This window comes from Lissotriton vulgaris, chromosome 5, assembly GCF_964263255.1.
Source record: "Lissotriton vulgaris chromosome 5, aLisVul1.2, whole genome shotgun sequence".
In the NCBI taxonomy this organism is placed as follows: Eukaryota; Metazoa; Chordata; class Amphibia; order Caudata; family Salamandridae; genus Lissotriton; species Lissotriton vulgaris.
This window is the reverse complement of record NC_141693.1, coordinates 1910323149-1910335196: the sequence shown is the minus strand read 5'-3', so window position 1 is coordinate 1910335196 and position 12048 is coordinate 1910323149. Positions and strand designations below refer to the sequence as shown.

The following is a 12048-nucleotide window of genomic DNA, read 5'->3' as shown; positions in this document are numbered from 1 at the left end:
AACTGTTGCCGCAACTGAAGCTAAAAAAGCACCAGTATCAAACCAAGGAGTAAACCAAGGAGCAATCCCTAAAGATAAGGGAAAGGGCAAGGGTAAGAGTGAAACTAAACCTTTTACTAAAAGGCCATTGTATAGCGATGACAGTGACTATAATGAGTTGGAGGAGGAGGAGGAGGAGCAGGAAGAGGAGGAGACAGAGTCATCGATCACCTCTTCGGCAGAGTCGGAGAACCTCTCATTGAGTGATTCCCAAGAGTCTGAGACTTGCTCCCTACGTCTAGAGAAGGCGCAGAATAGGGTGGTGAAAGAAAGCAATCCGAAACCCAAAATTAAAAGCGAAACCCTTAAGATTAGGGGAAGATCCCGAGTAAGAAATAGCAAGAGAGGAACTTTGCCACAAAAGGGCATATCTAAAGTGCCGGATTGGGATAAGCCAGATACAGACCTGTATAAGGACAAATTTGATCTTTTACTTTCCACAATGCAACAGATACAAGGGGAAGCCCGGCTGGAAAGCCAAAGAGCCAAGAGGGCCAACAAGAAAATACAGAGATCTCTCCACAAAGTACAGGAAATGTGTGCCGAGGCGACTGGTAGATTGACGGAGGTAGAACAGAGAACTGGCAAAATTGAGGATGAGATGGTAAAGATGCAAGAATTTAGGCAGATGCAGGAGAAAACAGAATCTGACATACTTTGGAAGTTGGAAGACTTCGAAAATCGACAGAGGAGAAACAATATAAGACTGCTGGGAGTGGAGGAAGGCAAGGAAGGAGGAGATATAAGAGCCTTTGTCGTAGACCTGTTGAAAGGCGCGTTTCCAGAGATGGACGCATGGGACTGGGACAAAGAAGTGCAACGTGCGCACCGTTTTCCCCTTGTACAGAAAAAGGGTAGTACGGGCGTAAGAACAAGGGCAATTCTTGTCTATGTGGGAAACTACCTGTTAAGAGAGGAAGTGATAATGAAGGCTAAACCCACGAAGAAAAGAACCTATAAAGACATAACCTTTTTTGCCCGCCCAGACTTTTGCCACACAACAGTGGAAAGAAGATGGCGTATGCGGCAACTCATAGTACCATTCCAGAATATAGGCTGTGAAGTTTACTTATTGTTCCCTTCCCGCCTCAAAGTAGGCTTTAATGGTCAGTTTAGAATCTTCTTCTCTGAAATTGTTGCGCAAGAGTACTTGACTTTTCTTCGAGAAGAGAGAACACACAGGGATCGAAATATACAATCTGATCGTATAGATAGCTTAAAGCAAGTAGCTGCTATTACAAAGAAATAACTGAGCCTTTTCATGTCTTCAAATAATATGATTTAACTTTTCAAAATGATGTACTAAGGGGGAGTGGCTGGGGGAAACTCCCCTGGGGGGGTGCGGCTGTCACACATAGGTCAGGATTGACCTATTTGCCAGTAAGGGGAAGGGGGGGGAGGGAGGGGAGAGAGAAGGGGGAGAGGGGTGGGACTCAGGGGGGGAGCAGGGCACGGCAGGACACACAATAGAGAGATGGAGTTCAAAAAGGACATCTTCAAGCCAGGGGGAACAGGTGTGGTGTCGACAATTTAAAGGAGGCAATAAAAGGAAAAACGTAAATGGAGTGTTGATAATATGCTGGATAACTAAATGGATAGGGTATAGAAGAGAGTGTAGGAGGGAAAAGATATGCGACAACGTGCACGATGGGAGTTAGGGTTGTAACATGGAATGTATGTGGGCTAAATGATCCCCAAAAGAGAGCAAAAATATCGCTAGCCTTGAAACAAATGAATCTGGATTTTGTATTTATACAGGAAACTCATATTATTGTTGTAAATATTTAATTTACCATCTTAATTTCTATGCAGGTAAGTACTTAATCAATAATAACTCAATCGGAAAGAAAAAAGACAGAGTCCGTGGTGTTAGAGTTCTAAGGGGTTTTATTCCATAAAAGAATCGTTCCGGAACAGGATATCATGTTCCTGGCACCGCAAAGGGTCCAGGAAGGGATAGAGCAAAGCTTTATTGACAATACATAGCTTATATACTTAATTTTACACCATAGAAAGCAATATAGAAGGCGTAACAGCTGAGAGAAGACAAGATAACAGCATCCACGTGTTACTAGTACGTAATCAGAAGGCGTGGACTAGGCGTGAACTAGAGGTGTGCGCTAGAAACGTCACAGGTAGGTGTCACATATGGGTGGCACTAAACAGAAATGTTGCAATGTCAGCAGAAATCTGAAGCTGGGATGCGCGCGCAGCTGCATGACGTGTGATTGGCGTGAAACTGGAGGGTGCAGGGGGCTTGACATTCACACTGACGGAAAGAGACAGAAGTCTGGCATGTCAGATCAACTCGTACCTCTATCATATCTGGTATCTGATGTTTTAGGAACTGGGCTATCTGGGCAGAAAGGTCTCTGGGGCAGAAGCTATTCTATACTGACTGTGAGTGCGTGTATATGCGCCTGAGTGTCTGCATGAGAAGCGTGAGGGCATGGGCCTTCCATGGGAGCATGGTAACAGAGGCTATGAATTACTTGCACGGAGACAGGCCGGCCCTTTGGCTCTGCAGCTGGGAGGATGTTTACTTAAGCTAGTAGGCAGGAATGTATTTTTCGAGGAGCGGAACAGATAATTCGAAGGTTGTAGTCAGTCTTGGCAGGCAACAGGCTGAGCTAAGCACGGAGGGCCGCGCTGGAAGTAAGTCAGAGTTCACGGGTACAGAGGCAGCCTGGGCTGAGGCCCTCGGAGTTAACAGACAAGAAAAAGGCTCGATGGCAGAAATTCAGGGCCTAGTTTGCCAGAGCTGAAAAACGTGTAAGGTACACTACAAAAAGACGTTGGCATAGTATACTTAGGAACGGACTATTCAACCCATTCAGGGTGGGTCTGAAAGAGGACATGTTAACGTTGGACGCAAACGTATTTGCGTCTTCATAGCTGGCACAGGAGGGAAGTTACATGCACTTTAAGCTGGTACATGGAGACGGTGGGGTACACGCTAGGGAACACAACTTGACCATATAATTTATATTTCCTCATTCCCTCCTTGTTCCCTACGGACCCTTCATGATATATCGATCCTCATGAATCGATCAGATTGCTCTTGTAACATCATTTGTTCATCTTTCTTTCTTTGACGTTGTGAAAGAAAACTAGAATGTTCAATGCATGATGTGGCACACAGTCCACAGATCGCTGGCCCACACTGTAGGCACAGGCAGCAACTGAATATTAGGACTAGGCCAATGCCTAGGAAGGATAGGATCTTCCATCCCCAAGCAGTTAACGTTGTCCAGAACCAACCGGACCAAGTCCAGGTGCCTGGAGTCTGATGTATCAGATTTGCAATTTTATGAAGACGTGTAATAGCTTGATAGACAGTTGGCGCGTTTTCTGGAATGAAAACACAGCAACTTGACCCGATGACCTTACAGGCTCCACCTCTGTCTGCCAAGATGACGTCAATAACAAGACGATTCTGAAGGACAACAACCCGCATGGCGGACTGTTCTTCGGTTAAGTTACCTAGGGCGGAGGCAGTTTCATTCACTACTGCTTCAAGTGTTCTGGTTAATCTACGTATTAATTTACTATTCTGGACAGGGCCTAAAAAGAAAAAGAATCCTTTATTAAAATCGGTGTATTGTTCCCATGCCGTTTCTGTGTAGTCGACAAGCGGGATATCTCTTCTGAGTCTATTCTTTACTAGATGTGTGTTTCTGTGATAATCGGGAGGAGCTAGAAAAACAGGTGGCAGAAGGAATGCAATGTAACAGGTACCATCCCAATCTGGAGGCAAACGTATGTATGCGGTATGACCACAAACAAAATAAGAATGACGGGTAGCTTTAAAGGACGATTTACCATGATCACTGAATTCGACCACAGTAGTACATTTACTATGACCTAAGTGTACTGAACCTTTCTTTCTGACACATAATTCACCAGTGACTGGTAAGACTGACATAACGGGCAGGACTGGTGCAGCTTCGGATTCAACTGTACGAATCATAAGGTTAATTGTGTAATTACTCAATCCATATACTTCATTTTCTAGATCAGTTCCTATTCTAATGGGGAGTCCCTCCTTATCAGGGTAACAGACATCAAGCAGGACTAAGTTCAAGTTTCCCCAAACCCAGCTCCCGTCGAAAACAGCAATCTCGGGATCTAAGGAATTAATTATTTTAAACCATGCACCACAGGAGCCGTTGTGAGTGAACGGATACGGAAAAAGGGGCAGAGCTCCCTTGTAATTCTGGTAGGGAGGGAGTCGGCCACATATCCAGCAATTGGTAGCATTATTAGTCTGATGGGAATGATGTAGCATACTAATGAAAGTGTTGTTGCGCAGCGCAAGTCTGTAAGAGAGTTCATGTGGAGGTAACTCGCTAAAAGAATGTTCAGCAGAAACATTGTAAACAGATTGTTCACGCTTGAAAATAGGACAGTAGATAGGAAGTAATATACTGGCAATAATAATCAGAATACTTAGAAAAAACATTATTAACAATGTCACTATACAGTGACTACGTAGTGATTTGCAATATGTACGTTTCTTGAATTGTCTCTCTCTCTCTCTATCTCGATCTAGGGGATACATGTCAGAAACTATTTAACCGATTCACCTAGGGGAGGACTTAAACAATTAAACTGTCTGACTTGCTAGATCGGAGTTTCATGCGATACTTTTCTTGGGGAGTTTTCTCTCGTTCGGAAACTTTAAAGTCATTGGGCTCGATACAGTCTTTGGAAGGGGTGGACGAGCCGGGGTCTGGTTTCAGTTCATTGCATAGTTTGATATGGCTCGTGTGGATCCACCCCTTTCTGCCCTCAACTTTCACTGCTGTCCTTGTAGTAAGTAGAACGGTCTTCGGTGCTTTCCAGCGGGGCTCCAGCTGACTTTTCCTGTCGAAGTTCCGTATTAAAATCAGATCCCCGGGACGGACATCATGCGGCTTTACATCAGTGTTGTCAGGAAAGGCTGCGGCAACCTGTGAACGACATGATTGGAGTGCAGACATCAAGGAGGCAAGGTAATCTGTCAACATATTGCAATCAACATCAGTAATTTTCTTAGGAATGGGCGTCCCCCACATATTCGGTGGTCTACCAAAAACCACTTCATACGGGGATAGTCCTGATCTCGAATGGGCAACCATTCTCATATAGAACAGTGCCACTGGCAGGGCGACTATCCAGTCGACCCCTTTCTCTTGACATATTTTACCAAGGCGGGTCTTTAATGTCTGGTTGTGCCTCTCTACAAGGCCTGCGGCTTCGGGATGTCGGACACAATGGAATTTCCACTGATATCCTAGCAGAAGGGAAACCTGCTTCATTAATTCGGACGAGAATGGCTGACCGTTATCTGAGTACACGACACGAGGCAAGCCGTATCGTGGGAAGAATTCACGAACCAACTGTCGGGCAGTGGTCGGAGCAGTGTAATCTGGAACTGGATATGCTTCGGTCCAACGGGAAAGTGCACAAACAATTACGAGGACATATTTGAATCCTCGACAACGGTCCATCTGGATATAATCCATCTGGAGGACTTCAAAAGGGTGATCGGGAGGATGAAATCCACCTTGCTCTACAGGGACGCTTTTACCTGGATTGAACTGACAACAGATCATGCAAGTACGCACTTTCTGTTTTGCTGCTGCTCGTAAGTGTTTATTGCTCCAGAGATTTTGTAAACTGTCTAACATCGCTTTTTCTCCTAGATGTGCTGGACTATGTGCTGTGTTGATCATGACTTGAACCATAGAATCAGGGAGAAACCATGTAGATTTTCCCTTCGTCATCCAACCTTGATCTGTCTGGATCCCTCCTAGTTCAGTCCATTTCTTTATTTCATCAGGGGTAGCATGTGTCTGAATGTCGATTACATCTAATGTGGGATCCCTGACCGTCATACAATTTGTCGGTCCTATTGTCTTTGTCATGTCAGTTGTCTGAGTGTGCGTCAGTGCTGTATGTTTTGCTGTCTGGTCTGCCAGGTCGTTACCCTGGGACACAAAATCTGTAACTTTAGTATGTGCTTTACACTTCATGACGGATATGCCTGAAGGCAGATGTATTGCTTCTAACAGTGCTTGAATGAGGGGACCATGTTGGATCTTGGCACCATGAGAGGTCAAAAAACCTCGTTCTTGCCATAGCATGCCGAAGTCGTGTACAACTCCGAACGCATAACGGGAATCTGTGTATATGTTAACATTTCTGTTCTTGGCTAGTATACAGGCTCGGGTCAGAGCAATAAGCTCTGCCGCTTGGGCGGACAGTGTGTCAATACGATGTGTTTCTTTAACTTCGGTTTCAGTGGTCACTGCATATGCGGCCACTAATTCTCCTGTACTTGTTCTCATGCATGAACCATCCACATAAAGTGTCAGGTCTGGATTTGTCAGTGGGACATCTGTTAAGTCTCGTCTGGGTTTTGTTACTGCATTAATGATCTCCATGCAATCATGCGGGGCTGGATCTGTCATAACTGAAGGTAACAATGTGGCGGGGTTCAGGATGCTGCAGCGTCTGATTTCTATGTGTGGCTGGAATAGCGTTAATTCGTAACCTGTGAGTCGTGCTATAGTCAAGTGCTGAGTCTGGGTTCTGTTTAAAAGAACCTCTACAGAATGTGGAACTTGTACTGTTAACTGATGTCCTAGGACAATTGAATCACTTTGTCTGATTGCTAACGCTGTTGCTGCTACTGACTTTAAGCACGCAGGGAGTGCCTGGGCTACTGAATCCAATGTACTTGAAAAATAAGCGCAAGGCTTATGTGAACCTGCTTGGTCTTGGGTGAGGACAGACAATGCTGTACCATCGCGTTCTGTAACAAAAAGTGTAAAAGGTTTGCTGTAACATGGTGTCGCTAAAACTGGGGCTCGGCATAATGCTTTCTTTAATTCCTCAAAGGCTTGTGTGTGTTCCTGGGTCCAAGGGAGGACAGTCGAAGCCGCTGCCTCTTGTGTCGTTAACTGGATGAGTGGTTTGGCTAGAAATGCATATTGAGGAATCCATTGTCTGCAGTACGAGGTGAGGCCTATGAAGGCCCGCACTTCCTTTTGTGTCTGGGGCTGTGGCATATTTACAATTAACTGAATGCGATCGGGAGTGAGCTGTCTCCCCACTTTGGACAGCAAGTGACCCAAGTACACCACTTGCTGAACACAGAATTGTAGCTTCGAAGGAGACACCTTGTGTCCCTTGTCTGCCAGGAAATGTAAAACTGTCAGTGATGCTTGTTCACATTCGGGCTCACTTCGTGCGGTGATCAGCAGATCATCGACGTATTGCAGTAAAGCGGTGTTAACTGGCATTTGAATACAATCTAGTTGTCTTTTCAGTGCTTGACTATAGATGCTGGGGCTTTCTGTGAATCCTTGAGGTGCGCGGGAAAATTTGAAACTTCGTCCATTTAAACTGAATCCGAAGAGGTATTGGCTCTCTGGATCAATGGGTACACTGAAGAAAGCGTTCTTAAGGTCAATTACAGTGAAGAACGCTGCTTCTGAGTCAATAGCAGTTAATAGGGAAGAGATATCAGGGACCACAGGGTACTGTGGTACAATGCATTTATTCAGTTCTCGCAGATCAATCACCAACCGATATACTGGTGGTGCATTGGGATCAGTACGTTTAAGAATTGGAATGATGGGTGAATTACAGATATTGGAGTCGGTCTCTACGACCACTCCTTGGGCAATGAGCTCTTCAATGATTTCCAGTAAAGCCACTACAGCATCAGGTGGTAACTTGTATTGTCTGATTCGGGGTAAAACAACTCCTGTCTTGAGTGTAACACGGTATGGAGTGATATGCATACAACCTACATCAGTTGGGCCCTTTGCCCACAAGTAATCTGGTACATTTTTCAATCTGACGTCAAATTCCCGTAAAACATAATGACCCTTGAAATCCCGCAGAAAGAGTCTAACTCCCTCCGGGGAACAGCAAATTATGGCTCCTAGAGCCTTCAACGTTTTTATTCCTAACAGATTTTCTGGACATGATTTCGTAAGTAACAAGTCTGTAACTCGTGATAATGGACCCACAGCCAAGGGGACTGGTTCTGATACTTCATTTACAATGGGCTGTCCTGAAAAACCAAGGGAAACATTCTGTGAGCCTGAGAGGGGTGCCCCTGGGACTTCGTCATGGCTTATGGTGGTGCGGCTTGCCCCTGTGTCAATTAAAAACTTTCTGTCTTTTCCCAATACGTGACTGTGTACATAAGGACCTTCTTGATCTACAGGAATCTCAATAAGAGGCAAACCCATCTCCCTCTCTAGGCTGTTTCATGCGTATCGTTGATACTCGGGGTAAGCAGCTTGGGCATACTGGTACATTTGTTGGGAAACTCGTTGAGTCGCGGCAATGGGCTGTGGCTGTGATACTGCTACTGTCTGTGCTGTATGAGGAGAAGCATGCGTAGGCTGCGTGTTCTGCATGGGCTGTACGTTCTGTGAAGTCTGTAGTTGGGGCTGATCTTGTCTTGGTGGACGCGGTCTTTCTTTAGTTTTACCTGTTTCTATGTTATGCTTCAGGACTGGACATTCGTGCACGTAGTGACCTGGCTGCTTGCAATAGTTGCATGTCCCTTTAACGGGAGCTGCGGCGTGAGCTGTCTGGGTCGTACCCTTTCTGTGGCCGTCGGTTGGCACCGACTGGGCTACTAGCATTTTCATTTTCGTGTCTTTCATACGTTTCTGTTCCTGATCTTGTTCTTCTCTAATTCTGTTCTGGTGGTATTGTAACATTTGCAACATCTGTGATGGCGTATTTGCTTGCCATGTACTCTCAACCTTGTATACACGGTTTTTGACTGCTAACAGGGAATTCTCAACTAACTTGGATACAAAAAGATGCGGGTACGACTCGCTACTTGGTTTAAGACCACTATTAATAATGAAACATTTCTCGAATCTTGAATAGAAGTCACTAGTATCTTCGTCGGGTTTCTGTTTACATGCTGAGATTGCATCCCAGTCTTCTTTTCTCGTTGTCAGCAATCTTGGCAGAACCTGGACTATCAGGCCTGGTAATGCTTTAGTTTTCTCCCCAAAGCCTACCCCTGGGACTCGTTTGTTCTCTTCGTCCTCTATTTCTGCCCATACAATCTTTTTCTCTCCCACCTCCCATTCCTTTTCCTTTAATTTTTCGTAGATGCCCGTGGGCAGCAGTACTTTTAACATTTTCGTGATGTCTTCATATGTGTAATCCCCCATCAGTAACATGTCTTTAAGCTCTCGGTGAAAACCTGCGGGGTCTTTATCATGGCACGGGACTAGTTTCTTCATTTCTAACAGTTCTAACTTAGTCAGTGGCGTGTGTACATACACACGTTTCAAGTTATTATCAGCACCCATAACTGGATGCACTTCTCGTAGGGGGTTCTGACTTTCAATGCCATGCAGACGTTCCATATGATACATTTTTCTTTCTGGGGGTGGAGCGGGAACATATTCAGAGCTTATGAAAGTGTTATATCTATGTCGTTGTTCTAGAATTATTTGTATTAACTTAGTACTGAGACCTCTCCATCTATCCATGAGTAATGCTTCTAATGTTTCGTGTAAGGGACCTGGATCAGAATGTTGGTTTCTGTATTTCATGAAGAGGTGCTGAATCATGTATACACCTGCTAATTTCTGCTCGTCTGGGGAAAGGTTCAGGAATGTCTGTGCTACGGTGTCATCATTATATATATCCGGATTGTCAGTCCATAATATGGCTGACCGGGCTAATTCTTGTTCATCCATAGAGTTGAGTACATGGTACCCCATTCGTTCTTGAAGCCTTTTATCAGTCTCCTGGAACTGATGTTCAGAAGAATTCGGATTTGTTAGGGCAGAGAAAAGAACTCTCTTGCTTTCTGGGCGAATGCCTTTCCTAAGGTAAGTTCCCTTACCTACATACGCTATAGTGTCGGTAGTCTGTTCTCGTTCTTCAGGTTCTTCTTCCTCCTCGGAGGAAGCCTTTTCTTGCTTGTCTTTATGTATCTCTATCACTTCTTTTCTTATTTTCCTGTACATACTGGCTATGCAAATCCCCTTGTCGTGTTTTCCTTCAGATATATTTTGACCCCACTTGTTCAGTGCATCTAATTCACTCTGATCTGTCCCAGGCCTGTCTCGTTCTCTTATTAGGCAGTTTATGAAAAAACGCAGTATCTGTCCTTGAACGTCAACCTTCTGATGTTCCATGGCATCCTTAATACTTTCAGGGTCTTTCCCAGTCTGAACAAACTGATATATTCTATCTAGGCGCTCCTTCATTCCTGCAAATAACAGCAGGAAATCAGTAGCAGATCGTAACCGTAGTGATGCCATCATCATTCTATCGTCTTTGCCGGGTACTGGATCATATCTGCAAACGGAAAGGTTTTCTTTGAGTATGTCGAGGCGGGGTGAATTGAACGTAAAAGGACTCTGCATATCCCTAAGGTTTACTCTGCGTGTTAGTGGCGGGGTACTGAGACCCCCCATCGCACTTCCTGAGGCGGAAGCTTGGACATTATCTCTCTGTGGAGTCTGTATCTGAACTTGAATTTGTCTTTTAGTAGGGTCAGGTAGACGTGGTTTCGGTAAATCAACTTTAGGTACGGGAAGTGGTGGAGGTGGTGGAACAGGAGTACTCTGTTGTGGTACTGGCGGAATATGATCTTGGGGCGGGTTACCACCCCCGTCCCTGTCGTTAGGCAGGGCGCGGACAGGCAGATTTGTGTAAGCGGGTGCTACATCCTCTAGATAGGAATTCAGGAATATGTCTTTAGTGGTCTTATGAGTTACTTTAGTTGGAATCAATGGTGGCGGCAGATTTTTCGGTATTTCTGAAATGGCCTCAGACGAGCCCTCGGCCACGAGATACATACCGTTTACGAGATTGTTTCGTGCACGGTCTACTTGCTCTCCTTTTACTCGAATCCCTTCAGTAACTAATTCGTTTTCTTGTGCTTTATCTGATTCTTTAAGTCTGTCTTCTCTACGTAGTGCTTTTTCGGCACGCTTATGTGCTTCCTTACGCCAAAACTCTATGGCGTCTTTCTGAGATTGTCTGGCTTTCTTTTTCCATAGTGCTTCCTCTACCTTCATGATGCACTCGGCATCCCATGTTCCAGTAACTGGCCATCTGTGTCTCTCGTCTAGATGTTTAGTGTAATCGGTCCATAAATCTAGATACAATATGGCATCTATGCCATGCTTATGGTACATAAAATTTCCTGGAGTGTCCCTAGGGGGGGATAGGAATTTCTTCCTCTAGTATCCCTTTCCTAGTTCCTATCTGCTTTAACTTGTTGAAAAACGGCATCTTGTTCGCTTAGTACTGAATGCTCAATCCTTGTTACCTAATACTGGATATAGCTAGTTATACAAGAACACAATAATACACATTAAAAACAGTCACACTCATACCACGACATTAATCACAGGAAAAGACATTTGAGACATATATGACTACCCTCGACAACTTGATATACTGCTAAACAGTACAGATACACTGCTGCTAACAGTGCAAGAACTTGACTATTCGGATATACTGCTAAACAGTACAGATACACTGCTGCTAACAGTGCAAGAACTTGACTATTCGGATATACTGCTAAACAGTACAGATACACTGTCTGAAACAGTGCAGACCGAATTTGTGTACCCAAACTCGCCTTGATACGTCCCAGCAATGGTACTCACCGGGAAGCACGGAAACAGAAGGCCTCGGAAAACTCGACTGGACTCGACTCGACTCGGCACGTGGATACTTCGGAAAACTTCGGAAAACTTCGGAAAACTGGTGGGCCTCTTGACACCTCGGACCTTGCTTCTTTCGGCTAGGCTCTGGTCGGGATCCTCCGCACTCCTCACCGCCTCGTCTGGGTACTGATCGCAATCTTCATCACCTCCATGAGCCAGAGGGAGATACAGGAAATCCTGCCGGTACGCGTAGTTTCCTTCTAACTGATGGCAGGGGACAGAGCTTGCACGGCACCAACCGGCGCGTGAGGTGGGGGAGGGGTCCCTGTTCGGGCGCCAAAATGTTGTA

The 12048-nt window shown here is 45.1% G+C and overlaps 1 protein-coding gene across 5 annotated transcripts in view; it reads left to right on the top strand.

The window, feature by feature from the left end:
* LOC147717698 (E3 ubiquitin-protein ligase TRIM39-like) overlaps positions 1-12048 on the top strand; it is a 660302-nt gene that overhangs the window by 601784 nt on the left and 46470 nt on the right. The window contains exon 8 of one of the 5 annotated variants that reach the window (XM_086924487.1): positions 9986-9998. The exons of 3 other annotated variants lie outside the window; for them this stretch is intronic. In XM_086924487.1, the coding sequence (XP_086780613.1) occupies positions 9986-9998 (13 nt within the window). Of the gene's footprint in view, positions 1-8555; positions 8574-9985; positions 9999-12048 lie in introns of all 5 variants that reach the window. One more of the 5 variants, XM_086924486.1, reaches the window with a different exon arrangement.